At 38.2% G+C, this 17,588-nt stretch overlaps 1 protein-coding gene across 3 annotated transcripts in view; it reads left to right on the top strand.

The window, feature by feature from the left end:
* STK17B (serine/threonine kinase 17b) overlaps positions 1 to 15,981 on the top strand; it is a 30,626-nt gene extending 14,645 nt beyond the window's left edge. For all 3 annotated transcript variants that reach the window (XM_074966873.1, XM_074966872.1, XM_074966874.1), the window contains 5 exons: positions 3,771 to 3,915; positions 5,030 to 5,156; positions 6,807 to 6,855; positions 11,246 to 11,425; positions 12,280 to 15,981. In XM_074966873.1, the coding sequence (XP_074822974.1) occupies positions 3,771 to 3,915; positions 5,030 to 5,156; positions 6,807 to 6,855; positions 11,246 to 11,425; positions 12,280 to 12,562 (784 nt within the window). In that variant the 3' untranslated portion in view covers positions 12,563 to 15,981. The remainder of the gene's footprint in view (positions 1 to 3,770; positions 3,916 to 5,029; positions 5,157 to 6,806; positions 6,856 to 11,245; positions 11,426 to 12,279) is intronic.
* Positions 15,982 to 17,588: the final 1,607 nt, after the last annotated feature.

Below are 17,588 nucleotides of genomic sequence, written 5' to 3'. Positions count from 1 at the left end.
AGAGGTTTCTGTGTAAGGTAATCCGAGTGCTGGCAGCTCAGTGGGAGATCTGGATGCACAGGGGCTTATTGTGGATGTTCCCACCAAAGGGGCAATGGGACTCTGCAGGAGATCCAGGTGAAGGTGGTTGGGGCTCAGCAGGGGAGAGGGGTGTCTGGGTGTGGGGAGATGAGGCTTGGTTGGGGGAGTCTGTGTATGGAGGGGCTCAGTGAGAGGGTCCGGTGCTGGGGGAGTGAGGCTTGATGGGGTGGGGGTCCATGTGCAGCTGGTTGGGGCTCAGTTGGGTGGGGTTCCTGGTGCGGGGAGGCTCGTCAGAGGGGTCCAGATGTGGGGATAGGGCTTGTCAGGGTGAGGGTTTGATGAGCCTGCTTAACAAGGGAACCCCATCCACTGCCAAGCGGGCACCACATGCCAGGCTTCCGCTTCCCCCCATGATTGCACTATCCCCTTTTCTTTTCCATCCCCCGCCCCTCACTCTCACATTCCTCTCCTTCTGCCCTATTCCACCCGTCTTCTTCCCCTCATCCCCGCTTCCTTCATTTTCTCCCCCCTCCCCACCCTCAGCTGCACCACAGGCACTCACTGTTGCACAGAAAACAGGAAGGCTTCCAGCACACAGAAGGGTCGCACAACTGGCGTTAGGACCCAGGAGGCAGCATTCGGTTGCAGAGTCAGTGGAGACAGCCTGCTTCAGCTGGGCAACTCAGTGCTTGCAGAAATGGGGAGAGGGCAGTGGCAAGTAACCCTGTGTGCTCCTCCATGCCTCGTCTCTGTTTAGGGGGCAATCCCCCCCAAAAAACTGTGCTGCAGGGTCATTTCCCCATTACCACCATCGCCTCCCCTCCCTGCATGGCTTCCCTTTGCTTTCCTGCTGTTTTCTGCAGGGAAGCACAGGAATTCTGCGGGGGGGGGGGGGGGGGAGGAGTGTTTTCTGTGTGAGTGTAGTCCCGCAGAATTCCACCCCCCCAGGAGTAGATATGGGTGGTTGGACTTTGGCCTGCATAATGCAGTGTAGAAACTAGGTTGGGACCCAGATTTCAACAGTTCGTAAACTGGGATTACAATTGAGTATAGACACTTGAGCCCTAGATTAACAATCCCTGGGTCTGCTAACTTGAGTGACATCTGAGTTGGGATGTAAGGCTATTGAACTGCAATGCGTGGGCTCAGACTGGAGCACAGGCTCTGGGACCTGCCCCCCCTCATAGAGTCCTAGTGCAAGTCTGGATGTCTACATTGCAGTTTTATAGCCCTGCAGCCTGAGCCCTGCAAGCCCAAGTCAGCTGACACAGGTGTTTAATTGCAGTGTAGACATACCCTGAGTGTCCTTGCTTTTACTTTGGAGGATCTTGGCAAGGTTTTCTGAAGACCTGAATATTGAGGTTACATGGGATTGTATACTGAGCTGTAGTTTCTACCTTCTCCCCACTTCACTCAAAAGAGAGAGAGAGAAGGGGATGCTGATTCATAGGCAACCTTAAGGAGTGCTGTAACAGGGATTTGAATGTTTCTTCAACAACTCTGTATCAGGGTCATTAGTCTTGTCATCTGTGTTGGAGATATGTTGGCAGGTTCCTCCACTCTGCACCCAAAGAGAAGGCATCTTTTGCAAATGGTGCACAAGTGGTTTGTAACTTCATTTGTGAACATCATACTGAGAAAATGAGACATCCAAAGTGGATCTTCTATCCTTCAGGGACAACACCACATCTCTTCTCTGCTGCCCAAGTGCTAGCAGGATCCAGACTTCCTGACAGAAGCATTCATATTATACTGGAGTCATGTATTGATATGCCTTCCCTTGTATTTTTGAGTCAACAGAAAGGTGAAGCTCATCTTGTCCCCAGATCTTGGCTTGGAATCATCAGTTTTAGTGTTTAATACACTATCCTTCTTTCCAGGGTGCCTGGACCTTTCGTTTTGGAAGTGGAGCCAAATTCTTCACTTAGCAGCATGGTTTTTGGCAGCCTATGAGATGCAAATCTTCAGTTTTTTGCTCTAGGTGCCACAAGATCTTCTGAATCTAGGAAGCAGGCTACCAGAAGTCAATATTATCTAAAATATTACAATGTGTATCTTTCATATACATCTGTTAAGTTCATATTTAATAATACAAGCAAACAGCAGATAAAAAGTGCCTGTATCTTCCTCAATTTTCTCTTTTGAGCTACTTAATTTTACTTAGAGTGCACCTGGCAGCTATAGAAGCTTATCTTCAAATCCATCTTTTTTTTTTTTTTAAATTCATCATTCATCTCAAACTAGAGAGAGTAGAACAGAGAAGACTGAAGCACTGAGGAGAGATTTAGTGCTAATTTCAAGCTGTACATGCATGGAGAAGGAAACAATGGCACAGATACAGAGTGCATGCTGTAACCAAGAAACTACATGCATCACATTTATTGAACTTTATTTTCATCTTGTTTTCTTTATGCTATCCCAGTGGTTGGTTTTATTTTCATAGAACTAAGTGATGTAGTTGCTTCAGGGAAAGCATGGATCTGGTTTGCCAAAACCTAAATCTGACAAAATCTCAGTTTTTTAAATAGTGTGCAATCCAGAAAAATACATGGAGTATGCATAAGCATTTTTTACATGGTGGTGGTAGCACACAGGCATTGTACAGTTGCAGATTTTAGATGTCTGGATAGGTGGTCTTGGATAGGATCTTCTACAGTGATCCATAGTGAGAATATTTGAGCACCCCATGACATAAGGGCTCTTGCTAGAAGTCATTGGCTTTAGACGAATGGTTTAAGGCATGGCAAGGATTATGACTCTTCCTTTTAGATAAGTTTTCTTGGAACATTGCTTGCTGATATCCCCACTATAGCTTTGGAAAAATCAATTGATTTTTTTATTTAAAAAAATCCTCTGCTCTGGGGGTGCCTTATGCTGTCAGTTTTCAGTCAGTTTTCATTGACTCACTTTTTTCTAGACCTTTAGTTGCTGGGTTTCTTAGTGAGGGTGCTGATTCATTGACCTTGAGCAACATTGACTAAGGAATAAGATTTCACACCAATACCACAACATTACTAGACTTCTTTCCCAGTGACTCGCTTTTTTTTTTTTTTCCTGCTGATAGAATTTTATCTCTAGTTCTTTCTCAGCGGGACCAAGAGCCCAACACGGGTGGTGGTTTTTTCACTTTCTTCTACCACCACATTAATTTCCTTCTATTTCATTAGAGGCTCTTCTTGTATGTATTTTGAGTGATGGACTGCAACGTTTTTGCCCCGAAGGAGTTCAACCAGCAAGAATATTGTTAATTTCCAACTAGGATTAGCATTAGTAACTGGTTTAATTGAGGCTTTTGCCTTGTTCAGGAGATTCTTGGTTTTGACTTTCAGTTAAGTAAATCCTTTTGTGGAGGGCTGGAAGAGAACTAAAGATGATCCTCCTGTGACTTGGTGTAAAAGTTTTAGAAACCTGGGTTGAAATTTTCAGATCGGTGCAAGGAAGCCACACCTTCCACTTGGAAATCTCAACACACATTTCCTACTATGAAATTCCTTTTTGTCTTTGCCTGTTTGCATTTTATACCTTTTTTTTGTAGATCAACAGGCTGATGAATACATTAAAAATACCATAAAGTTTTAGGATTTTTAACTTTCTCAACAGCCTCTCTTTAAATGTGCAATAATTTGAATTGTAAAGACATTTGGGCAGTTTTACTACTCTAATACTCTTCTTAAATTCGGCATTTATGTCAAAATGATTAAGCTTAGTACATCTAATGTGGCTTATGTATATTTATCTTCTTGTTTCAGTGCTGCCGGAGGTGAAATCTTTAATTTGTGTGTCCCTGACTTAGATGAGAGAATCGAAGAAAATGATATTATCAGACTTATTCGACAAATACTTGAAGGACTCTGCTGTCTGCATGAAAACAATATTGTGCATCTTGATTTAAAGGTAAAATTACACGTTATTCCAATAACTTACCTTTTTTCGTTCTGCTGGTTGATTCAATATGTCAGCACCAAAATCAAGTCTGTATAAAAAGGAGGTTTGGGATATGGCTACATCAAAACGGTTTGGAAGACGTGATGGAAGCACACTGGCATAACTGTTGCAATTTTAAGATGTGTATTAGGGTGTGATTAATTACTTGCATCTTAGCGCACATACAATAGATATAGGCACCTTAGAAATGCACATAATGACAGTATCTTATGCAAAGTCAAGGTTCTTACATTCAATATAGCCAAGTTAATTTTACTGTATGTAGTAGTTGCTTGTTAAATATTCCAGTTAATACATTGTGATTAAAAACCAAAAACAGGCTGTATATCTTGACCAAGTCAACACTGATGTAGGAACTAGCACTTGCATTTCCAAACTCTCAATTTTATCAATGTGAAAACTGAACTCTTCAGTAATGTAGAGTTTTTTCATTATATATCCCTTTTTATATTAAATTAATTGTACTTAACCTTAGTATTTAAATGGACCCAGTCAGGCCTCTGAAGTTCGTGTCACTGAGATGAAAAGAACCTGCAAGGGGAGAATTAATACCTTTTGCTACTACTATTTGAATCAGTCTTTTGCAAGGCTGGGTTTAACAGGGAAGCGGAATGTGTTCACACTCTAATGGCTGTATCTTGGCAACTGAAAGAAACTTTTACAATAAATATTATCTTACAGAACACGGAAAAATGCAGCTATAATTGCAGAAGGATTCTGAGCATGCCACAGTTTGTGTTTTCTTGAAAATGATTATTCTCCTGTTCCTCATAAGACTGTGTGACTTTGGAGTGGATTGTACTATCTGAGTAAAATATTAGTCTTCCACCTTTGTGTTTTTTAGCAACAGTGTAAGAGCTGCAGATATCAGGGTCTGGCTTTGGTCAGAGAATGTTACAGATGGGCATCAGAAATGCTTTTTGTGGATTCTGTTTTAACAAAGTAATATTAGCAGAATGCTTAAATACAACCTAAATGTCACTTTGGTATACACTGTTTACCATTTAAATCATACTTACATATTTATGTCTTAAAGACTAAATATTAATCTTTCTCCATTTAGCCTCAGAACATCTTGCTGAGCAGTTTCAATCCTCTTGGTGATATAAAAATTGTAGATTTTGGTATGTCTCGGAAGATCGAGAATGCTAGTGAACTGCGGCAAATCATAGGAACTACAGAATATCTAGGTAAGGAAGGGCTGTTTCCTTTTAAAATTCTTGTATGCAAATTAAAACAATAGTTCACTGAATTTGAAAGCTAGACGTGTACAGTGCTATATAAGCTCCATGTCCTGAGACTCTTGTACGTAGTGTCTTGTGTCTGCTAATGGTGGCCACATGTTGTATTTTGAGTGGGGTTGTCTTTTTTAGTAGTGTGTAGACCAGGTGAGACTTAATCATTTTCTTTTTAAAAGTTAAAAATATTTGCGCACTGAAAACAGAAGTGGTATATAAAGTCGTACTGTTTTCTTTTTAAAATGGTGTTTAATTTTGAGAAATTGCATAGTTAGAACCTTGCTAATTCTCTCTAATGACTAGGTGGCCCAATGCAAATACATGCTAATATGCAAAATTTTCATTAAAGTGAGCAAATAATAAAACAAGTTTAATGTAACTTATAGACACAGTCAGTTGGGGTTTAGCTCTAATTTGATTCTACAGTGCACTACTAGTTTATTATATCTTTTTAAAATCTTCATGAGAGATGAGTGGAAGCATCTGCTATTAAATTCTTGTGGTGGAGAAAGATAAAAAGTTGTCTATGTTAGGTGTGCATTCTAGTGAAGCTGATCAGTAAGATTAAATTATCCTCTGGAGAGGAAGTGGAGAGGAAACATCCAGATTTTTTTTAAGACCTACTTCTCTGAGGAAACTTCCTTCAAATTCTGTCTTTAAAATTGGTTCAGTGGAGCTGTAGTGAACAGTTAAGGCTGCTTGGAGCCACAGCATAGAATGGGTTCCGCTGACTTTAAAAATCACTTTAGCTAAACCAGTTTTAAAACTGGTTAGAATATCTGTGAAACTTCCTAGTGTAGGCCAGTCCTTTACGTTCAGCCTAAGATCTTATTTATGTAAAGAAAATTATCACTCGAAGGATCAGTTTAACTCTTTAGAATGCTTGGTGTCAACACAAGTGTTTCAACCAATTTACAAGTATTCTAAGAATGGGCTGAAGTAGAGTAGACTTCCAGCAGTTCTAAAAACCAATTCAGTGCTATTGTGGCTGTGGACAAGCCAATATGCATCAATCAGGTCTCCTTACTGCTGTCCCACGCTATGTTGTAGTGACCTTTTTGGTATCAATAGAGTACTTGGCTCTGGGAGCTGTACCAGGAACTTTGGGATAGGCACCTAGAAGGCATTGCAGCTGAACTGGTTTAGAACAGCACTAATGTGGATACAGGACAGGTCACAAACTGATTCAGCAAGTAGCATCATAGTATGAGTGCACTGAAATGTTTGTGTTTAAAATAGCTTCATCTCTTTGGTTCAACAAAGAATTGAACTGTCTAAATGTAAATGGGTCAGGTGGCTGTAAAAGAAGCTTCCAGTCTAGTGTTACAACTCTAAACCTGCTGTGTGTAAGCAACTGCCAATCCATAAGTGATTTTAGTGTTCTTCAGAGACATGCAATGTATTTCCTTCATCTTCAGACTTGTAGTTAAATATAATAGTAATAGAGACTTCACTTCACAAACTACATGTTTAGTCCTATAGTCTTGTATTTTAGCATAAACTTGCCAAAAATCCATAGTATGACCAATGTTGTTTGAATAGGACATAGCATATTACATATTTTTAATCATGCATTGAAGGGTATCGCTTTTTTTTTCCCAGCTCCAGAAATCTTAAACTATGATCCTATTACCACGGCTACAGATATGTGGTAAGTTTATTTCTTCTAAAGATAATAGTAACTAAGTTTAAATAAATTGGACATTAAATAATTCAGATATCAGCTACTCTTGCACACTTTTTTTTCCTAAAAAAATCCTTTACTTTTCCATCATTATCTGATATGGCAGGAACACTTTAGCCAAAATGTTAATTTTCCACTATTTACATTTAAAGCACTGTATATATGTTGCATTTAAAAGTTACTCTGCAATAACAATATAAACCTTGTAGCACTGTGCAGAAGAGTGCACTTCTTGTGGCTGGGTGTGGCATAGCAGCTCAGTCTTGTCTAGTGCCCCCTCTTAGTGATTGTTCTGGTCTTGTGTTGCCTGTCTTGTGAATCAGCCCTCTGGTCAGGTCAGGCTCCGCCCTTTCTGGGGTACAGAGAGGCCAACAAATAAAAATCTCATGTTGTCACAAAAGGTTTTCAGCCCCAATGTTACCTCATGGTCATCATACCCTTCTGGTTGTCCTTATCTCTTTTTCAGGTTCTTTGTGCCACTTTATCTGGTGTTTGATAGTGGAACCCAGGCCTTCCCTCTCCTCTGGGTTTCAGCACAGGGACCCTATAGTTTTTGAATGTAGACACAGCTATACTTCTCTACCCCCTGTTACCTACCTGAGCCTGTCAGCAGGTCTCTCCACAGCCTCTTTAATCTCACCCTTCTTGCAAGGCGCTCCCCTGGAATCCCCCAATAAATCCCAGTTTAAAACTATAAACTCAAACGTATTCCTGCCTTTAGGCTTGATCTTTCCTCTCTCTCTCTTCTGCTCTTTTCCTTGTTTTGTTCAACAGCTGAACATCTCCAAGGGTGCTCTCCTTGGAAGTCCAGATACTGCCTTTGTCAAGGCTTCCCCCCAGAGCCTGGTCCACTTTACCTGGGTATCTTCCTAGACTTCTCTACTCTACTTAGGAGAGAATCCTAGGGCTAACCATCTCCTGGACTCTCATCACAACCTCTAGTCCCAGAGAGTTACTGCAGAGTTCCTCACTTTCTACCTACAGCTCCTTTCTGCTACAAACATCTTCTGATTATAGTCCTCTCCCAGCATTTCTCCAGGTGGGCTTCATCATCAGTTAAGATCTACTCACCTGGCAGGTGCAGCCCACTACTAATTGGCCTCTCAGGCCTACATTAATCTTTTCATTGACCATCAAACACTGAATCTAGTATCTAACAATCTAGTATCTTATGCTATATACTAAAAATGTGGATTAATGTGAATACAGTTAACCAAATAGACGTTCATATCTCCAAATCAGCCTTATTCCTATACATGTGAAATCTTTTTTTAAAAAAAAAGAACGTTGCCCATGAATGTGTTCCAAAAATCTCACGTTTGTGAGTTTTACTTCCACCCCCTTTCCCTTCTTTCTCTTTCAAAGTTCGTAATCTAGAAAGCTAACTGCATGTGCACATCTTCATGAATATTAAGAAGTTCTTATTATTTTGATCTCGTTCCACATAGCTTTACCGCCTGTTATTTTTCTGGAGTTATTTTACATATAATTTGCTCCTGAGCCTGGAGCACATTAAATAACCTGTTTCCTCACAATTTTTCATTGTGTAAGTTTTTTTTCTGGGCAACTCCAAATGTGCCCTAATATAGAAGTCTTTCCTCACACCAAGAAACCTCACCTGTTTAATTTTCTTATAAACTACATGGTGTGGAGTTCAACTTTACTTTCTCATGCCCAAACTTTATCTCTAGGATACTACTGTAGTATAATAGCATATGTCTGTGTGACTAAGTATCCTCCTTCCACATTCTCCACAGCTCTCCATGAAACTGGAAAAACAAGTTTATTTTTTCTATTTGTATGAGTCACAACGTGGGAATCTTATGTGCATCTTTATGTTGCAGTGTGGGTTTCCACTTCTACCATGAATTTAAAAATGTTATGCTTCTGCTGTCTGGATTTTTAAATTTTTATACATGGTACTTGCCCTTCTTTGAGAGCTGGTCACTATGGGTGCGCACACGCTCCATGAACCTTGGACTGACAGTTCTTCAGTGGCAGTGTGTGTTGGTCCAGGTCTGAACCTTACACCTCTTGCTGTGAACCGATGGCCTCATTGGCAGCACAGACCAACTGCCTCTGCAGTTCTTTTTCTACCGTTGGCTGTCTGGGATGGAACCTCCTGTAGCTTTGCCAGTTCAACTTTCTTGTAAAAAAAAATATATATAATATATATATATATATATATATATATATATATAATGTATTGTTAGTTAAGTTTCATATTTAGCGTATAGTCATCATTTAGATCATGGGGATCAGAGGTTCTTCCTCCCACCTTCGCTAATCCCCCAATGTTTGAGGCATTTATGCCCAAGATCCAGGCTTCAAGTCTTACCTTTCCTGCCCTTGGGACGTCCCAGTAAGTGACCCACACGAGAGCTGCGTTTGCACTATCCCCTTTTCTTTTCCATCCCCTGCCCCTCACTCTCACATTCCTCTCCTTCTCCTTGCAAAGTCCTGGGAGTTCAGACTTTGCAAGCAGCTGGTGGAGCTCACCATGAAGCCTTGGAATCTTTCTGCTCCCTATCTCTTTGACTGGAGCTGCTGAGCAGTGCCCTGACAGAACACTCCAGCAGATCCAGTGATTCCTCTCAAAAGATGAGGATAAGGAGAAGACCCCTCACAGGAAGGAGGGAAAACCATTCCATAAGTCTTTTAAGAAGAGGGCAGCTTCCCCCCTTGCCTTGGGACCAAGTGAGACCCTCTGCCTTGGAGCTGGAGCTCATGGGGATCAACAACAGGGGAGCAACAACAGTACCAGGAGTGTCTAGTGCTCCAAAACGGTCTGAAAAGGTGTGCTAGGACAGTAGGAACGGATTGCCTTTGACAGCATACCATGCCAGAACAGTAGCTGGCTATTGGTCAAATGCATTTACTTTATCCTCCAAAACTATGTAAAATGTGAACTACGGGGGATGCAATTTGCTGTAAAAACCGTGTTTAGAGTGGGGAGGTAAAAAAAAGGAAATTTCTCTTATTTTAAGAATAAAGAACAAAAGAGTTTCCTCTTTCCTGCAAGATATATTTAAAATAGGTGCATCTTTTAAAAATTAGTAGGGTATTGGATCTATAGCAATCTCTTAATTCAGCTACACAGTCCTTTTGAATCAGGAAATGAATATCCAGTTTCTGGCAAAGGAAATGTCATAACTACTGAGGAATTGCTCCATAATCTGCGGTAGAAAGTAGTGGTAATATCACCCAGTCAGGGAGAAGCTTCTTTAGGCATTCTATTTCCACAGCACTAAGACTCAACTTTGTGGTAAGGACAATCTTGACCTCCAGGCCTTGCCATAGTGGCAATTCATAGTCACTGCACATGAGCAAGTTTGAGAATGACTCTATAGTCTAGAGGTTAGAACACTCACCTAGGATGTAGGAGACCTGCTTCAATGACTTTAATTTTTAAAAAGTGGAACAGCTTCTACAGGAGAGATTGAGACAGACCTACACCAGAATATTCCATAGTGCAGTAGCCAGGGTACTGTTCTGCAGTATTGGACAAAAAGTTCAAATCCCTTCTTCACATCAGTCTCCCATATCCCCAACCACTGAGTGAAAAGTTATATGGAAACCACCACCACTTTTGGCTAATATGTGTGTCTTCCCTTCCTTTTTGTTAAAATACCCAAATTCAAAAGGAGAAACTGAGCCAGATCAAACCAAACACTTTGAGTTTTTGACTTGCTGAAAAATTTGTTTTTTGTTTTTGACCTGAACCTAAACTTTTTTTTTAAATTGGAGTTGCTAGTGAACTGAAAGCCATGATTACCCAGCTGTAGTGTAGTTCTATGCTAAATAACTTTTGTATTCAGGAGATTGAATACTCTTGATTCCCTCTAATGCTTTCTTGTACAATTGGGATAAAGGTGACATAACTGTGGGATGATGCTGTGTCTGGACATCAGGTGGGTTGCTAACCACATTCCTCTTGTGTGCCTGTATTGGTGAATTCAAAACAAAGCGTTAATGTTGATTTTGGAAAACACACTCTACCCTACCCTCCAAAGTAGAAGGTAATTGAGTGATGGCGGCTGCAAGAAAGAAATGGCTGGAGCAGATTTAAGTAGCCGAGCAACTTTCACTCTTGACTGCTAGGAAGAGCAAGTGGCATACCAGCAAAATCACTTAATGCTCTGAATGATGCATTAAGAAACACATATCAGGTATTGCATGTATATGTAATCAAATTGCTTAGAACTGTGGCTTGTTTTGGTTCTTTTGTTGCCAGTGGAATGAGAAATAACAAGGAACACTGACCATAGCACCAACGATAAAGGGAGATAATTCATTTTGCTGTCTATTTTAATTATAATTTAGGATGAAAGATAAATTACATCTTGTTTCATTTCAGGAATATTGGTGTAATCTCATATATGTTGCTAACTCAAGAATCTCCATTTGTGGGGGCAGATAATCAAGAAACTTTCCTCAATATCTCTCAAATCAATGTGGAGTATTCAGAAGAAACTTTTGCATCAGTTTCATACCTGGCCAGAGACTTCATTGAAAAACTTCTTGTCAAAAACCCAGAGTAGGTAGCAGATTCTTTGGTGCATCTTTCTATTTGTTTGTAAGCATCTGGCAAAGGTCTTGATCCTGATTGAGGACTTTGGGTGCTACTGTAGTATAAATGTGATAAGACCAGTGACCATTTAACATAAAATTGTTTTCATATGGATACATTCTATGTGGTATAAATATTTAGAATGTGCTGGATTCAAATGGAAAATCTGAGTTGACCAGTGAGATCCCAATAATGGAAATTCTGTTTAAATGTTGAATTGTAAAGTTATCAGATATTCTGACTGTATATCAGATTATCTGGTGGTAATGTCCAATTGTAACTGACTTTTCTATGTAGTAAGATGCTATTTGCTTAAAAGCAATTTTACTTCAAAAAATGCCATCATGGCTTCCAAATCAAATTTGCTCAACTTGCAAATAAACTAACTGCCAGATCGCATACTTGGTCTTGAATATATTTTTTGCATATGCATTGTAAATAATAGTTCTGCTGGCCAAATTTTACCTATAAGTAAATGATCTTAAGATGTGGAGGGCAAAGTTTGACCCTCCATTTGCATTTTGGTTAACAACTCTGAAACCTGAGCCAGACTAGAATCCAGGCAGTCCTCTGTAGTTGTGTTGGCAGTAAGAAGGCAACAGTCTGAGGATACTGTAAAATTGTTGCCCTTCCTAATACCTGTTGTGGGGCTAAGACTTCACTCTCCAAGGCTGTCCATCTTTCACATGTCCAAACTCTTGATTTTTTTTTTTTTTGTGAAATAAGCTGTGCATTCCATATAAGAGGTTAGTACTTTCACTTATTTAAATAAAACAGCTTACTTTTGATTTTCTTTTTTTTTTTCTTTATTTTTTTTAAAGGGAAAGACCAACAGCAGAGGCCTGTCTCTCTCATTCTTGGCTGAAACAGGGAGAATTCATATTATTGCGTAGTCCTGAAGAATCTTCCTGTCCTTCTCCAATGCAGGAACACACAACAAAGTGTTCAGAGGAAAGGAATACTAAACCAATTTGTAACGGTACCTGCAGTGACCGAGCAGATAAAGAGAACATTCCAGAAGACAGCAGTACAGTGTCTAAACGTTTTCGGTTTGATGATTCATTGCAACATCCTCAAGACTTCATGACAGACTTAGTATGTTAACATATGTCTGTCTGTGCAGGTCCTCTGAACTGAATTTAGGATTCTAATCTATTCCAGTGGTGAATATTGTGAGATTATGGCTTGTCCATTCATGCAGCATGGTTATACTGAAATGCACTTTCGAGTGATCCTCTGATGGGTACTTCCTTTCATGTCCATTGCTGGCAATGGCTTTTACTCCTGAGAAACTGGAATTCTGTCATCAGGGGAGAGCCTTATGTTTTGAAGGCGATTTAGTTGAATATATTTGCACTTTTCAAGTTTTAGTCCAAAAAATGTTTAATATAATAGAGAATAAAAATATAAAAACTTTTGAATGTTAATAAATGGACTCTAGTTAAACAACTTATAAAAATGCTCAAGACAGTGATCTAATAATATAAGCACATTTTTGTGACTAAGACTTGATAATGGATTGAAGCAGAGAAATTTAAACTAATAATTTCTGACAGCCTTTCACTGCAGTGACCGTGCCATCATTTGTTAACTAAGCGTTTAAAATCAGCAGAATATTGGGATATATTGGATGCATTCAGCAAATACTGTTTACTTAGAATGTTTAGCTGTGGTTAAGGATAATCTTTCTGCCTTAGCTGACTGGTTACTTGTGGATAGTGTACTGCATGTACTTTTAATATGCTAGCATAAATATTTCTGGAATACTAGAATAGAATAAGGGTAGGTTGCCAGTCTTATTGCTGAAGATCCTTGCTTCATAAACAAATCTAATTGTAAGAGTGTGAAAAGTCTTGCACTGAAGTGCATATTGAAACAAGTGTACATGCTCAAAAGTTGTCTCCATATATATCAGTCTCCATATACATATATCTGGATTGTATTGAAATACAGATTGCACAGTAAACTATAAATATTCCAATACCCATAATAGTTTAGTGTACATACCTCTTAAAAACATCAGAGATGATGAGACTAATAGCAGCGCATAGTCATTGCCTGTGCATCCACATTAAGGATGTGTTAAAAAGTTGATAGATGTGGGATGGAGAGTGTGTTAATTTGCTTGCATAATTTTTACAACCAAACTGTTTTTCCTCAAAGTACTTACTCATGCTGAGAAATTGGCTTCAAAATTTCAGAATTAAAATTCAGAGCTCTGGTTAATTGAAAACATTCTGTTTTGCACTCTCCATCTTACAAAAAATAAACGCGGGTTTTTTGGGGTTTTTTTATTCCTCTTGTTCCCATGCTCTGAGAAAAACCACTGCATTATGCCAAGTTTCAGGTTGGAGCAAATGTTGATCAGGTCCTAACTGAGTTTATTAATAGTGTGAAAATGGGAGCCTTTTCAGATAGGGAATGGAAGTAATTAAAGCTCTTTGAAATATTATGAAAGTAAATGGCACTTTAAACTATTTCCTGGATCTTCGAGTCTGCATAGCTTAGACTGAATCCTCCTCAGTGTGGATGTCTCATTTGTCTTACATAATGAGAATTTTGATATTTAGTTAGTTGCAAGATGCTTCCTCAAATGTGCATTTTGACCCTGTCATATTTAAGCAATTTCTCGTTAAAATTCAAGAGAAAATATCAAACACTGAAATAATGTAAATGCTCATTTTATTAATATGTAATAAAATGTTGTATTTTAAGTACCTTTATAACAAGAGGATGGAATAAAAAATATTTTAAGCAATTTGTATATTAAATCCATCTTAACAGACAAATGAGTCCAATAATGCTCTCTTTACTTGGTTAATACTCCTGTTGATCTGAATGGAAGTTCCAGCTGAGTAAAGTTTGCAGGATCAGGCCTTAACTTTTTATGTGTTAAAATCCAGTCTTTTCTGTTCTCTTTATAGAGACTGATATCCATGTGATATTGTTTTTAATACCAGTATGTGTTCAGCCATGAACAAGCTGAGCTACCTAGTTATTAGGGGACTCCACTATCTCATCTCTACATATTAATGTTATGTATACATTATTCTTTTCTATGAATCGATAACTGAGAAATAAGTCGACTTTGTGGAGGCAGTTAATAAACAAGTTAGTTTTTTTTTTTTTTTTTTAAATTTTGGAAGGCCTTGCTTTTACCCAATAGTTTTAAACTAAGGTATTTCTATCTTCTTCTCAGAAGAACTTAATCTAATTACAGTGTAGTGAAATAAAAGTATTTTTATACATTCAGAATTGAAAGTTCACTTAAGATGAAGAGAGGAAATGTCAAAACAGTACAACAGATTCAGCTATAAAAAGTTGTTTACAAAAAATAATTGTAATATAATTTAAACTGTCCAAATTACTGCTAAATTCTTAATTTTAAAACTGGAATCGCTCACACATTAATATTACTGTTTCTTTTAACATATGATACAGGTTATGTAAAGTATAAAGTCAGCACTTTAAACAAAATACAGGAAATATTCCATAAAGAAACTTTCCACCATGATATTTGATAAATGTTTACATTTGTTACTGCTTTTTTCTGGTCTTAAGTTATCTTTTAAGTTTGAATAAGTGAATTTTGGTTTTATCCAATAGAGCTTTTTCAAATTTTGTAGACATCTGTATTTTTGTATGTAAATTCAAATATAACTGGAGCCAGAATTTTAAATTGTTTGGATTAATATAAATGTTTAATTTTATAAGAATTTTGTATTGTGCATGCCATCATTTTCTTTAACATATGTAATTTCATTTAAGGTACAGTTGTTCTTTGGTAGCCCATTGTGCTTAGTGTCATGTTATTGGGGACTAGCAAAAACAGAATGTAAATGGTCATAGTAATATTTTATTAAGATAACTGATGTAATTTCTATGCAATTCCTGAATTATTTTGTATAAACAAACATTTTGTATTGAAATGTGACTTTATTCAACAATTTGTACACTTAGTATTTTCTAATCAGAAAAAGTGGCTTTCCAGCTAATGTCTTGTGCTCTGTGTAAAGTTCATCTGATAAGTTAGTGAATGTAGCTTTTTGAAATGCCACCACATCCTTACACTTATTAATTTCATATCTGGAATGCTGCATACATTTGAATCTGGATTAAATCTATGAGGGAAAAAGGTGTTTCTGCTTAATGTACATTGAGGGACAGAACTCTTGTCCTTTTATAGTTTAATTTTAGGTGTAAAATGTTTAGAGGAAAGGAGAGGCATTTTAAAATATTATATAAGAAAGAAATGCTGGTGTTCAGGTTTCATTAGTCTCTCTGTAGAGAACCAGCACTATGCCAACCAGCTAAAGAGAGAAGATAAGAAGCAAAATGAGTCAAACACATGAAATGGGCCAGTCCAAATATTAAGTGTCTTGACTTAAAACACTAACCCAGTGGTGATCTGCATACCTCAACAGCATAAGATAAACAGGTATGTAATATCCATGTTGTTTATTTAGCAGATGGTTGTCCTTTCTCAAGGCTGTAAACTCCTTAAAGTTAAGTTGAATGTTAATAGGCTGATGGTCTAAAAATAAATTATACTCTTCTAGAGAACTTCATATAGTGTGTGTGTAATAAATGGGTAGTAATTCACTAGTACAGGCTGGATACTGCAGTTGCTACATAAAGATCCCATTGACATAAGTGTTGTTCTGTTTGTGTTTAGAACTTCATGACTGAGTTGTGTGTTCTGTGAAGGGAACAGTATCCCCATGTATTTGTTTTGGCATTACTGCAGTATTCACTTCAAATCTCTCAAATTTTCTGCCCATAAAACTTTTATCCAATGTGCTTCATATACTAAAAACAAAATCCTATTTATTAAATACTCGTTTCCCCCATTAGCAACATTGTAGAGCTCATTTTGAAATAAAACAAGAATGGTGAGTCTCCGCTCTGATTTTGGTCTCCCTGAGAAATGTGATGTTAGCAGAATAATCTCTGTTCTAGGTAGCAGTTGGTAACTCTGTAAATTCAACCACAAATGTTTTGCTAACTAGAAATTAATTGTATAACATTTTCAGAAACCCATAGCAGAGAGAACTGGATAACAAGTTTGCTGGACTCTGCTGAAAGAAGTGAGGGGAAATTGTGCCTTGATTTCTGCCAACTATCAAACTTGGAAGTGCTTCTTTGCCAGCTCTGTATATTAGACAAATGGATAGCCTGCTGTACTGATGAACCATTATATAGAAAAATTCCCATATTTCAATATAGAAAAATCCATAAATATGTAATTTTGAGTTGAATTATACAGTGACAAACTGTAAATGTGTAAGATATATCTTAGAAAACTTTGATTCAGAAAACTTTTATTAAACCTTGACATGATAAGCTCTAATAAGTCAATAGAACTCCTCCTAAGTAAGGTTTCCAGGATCAGGCCTTTGCTGCGACAACACTTCAAATTGTGGTTTCTTTTAGAGCAGAAGGAAAAACACGGTGAATTCCTGACCCCAGTGAAGACTGCGGCAAAACTCCTATTGACCTCAGAGGGTCAAAGATTTTTACCCTTGAAATCTTGGGAAAGATTGAAGTGCAAAACTTCTCTGGCCAGGAGTACATTATCACAGGGCAGAATTCAGCCACAATGATCAATCTAAAATTCCTGTTAAGATGGTTACCATCAAGTGTTCATTCTAAGTCTCAGTTCAATATTTATATTTTATCTAATCACAATCCAAATAGCCAAGGGTATTTTTAAGAGATGTTGGCACGGACAGGCTTTCTAGGTCATTTTATAGTGAACATTACCATGTATCAGCATGCCTGACAGAATTATATAAGTAAGCTTCCATGTCTTCTCTTCCTATTCTCCTTTACTAGCATGGCTGGGGAGGGTGGGAGGAGTACACTGTAGAAATGCTGTTGTAAAGAGAGATTTGGATGGTACTGAAGGTAGCGATTTGTAGCTGTTCAGTACCTTCTGGGAGAGAATTCTATATCTGTGGAAAGTTGGCCTGGATGTGAGCTGACAATTTAGAGATGGAAAGTTCTATATCCCATATCTAGTCTCTTGAGCTTTCCAGTTCCTTCCTGTGGAGCACTCCGACAGAGGTTAGGAAGTGGGAGATTCAATCTACAGCACCTGGTAAGGAAAACTACTAATGGACATGAAAAT

Source organism: Natator depressus, chromosome 11 (assembly GCF_965152275.1).
Source record: "Natator depressus isolate rNatDep1 chromosome 11, rNatDep2.hap1, whole genome shotgun sequence".
NCBI classification, from domain to species: domain Eukaryota; kingdom Metazoa; phylum Chordata; order Testudines; family Cheloniidae; genus Natator; species Natator depressus.
The sequence above is the reverse complement of the archived record's forward strand: the minus strand, read 5'-3'. Positions and strand labels throughout refer to the sequence as shown.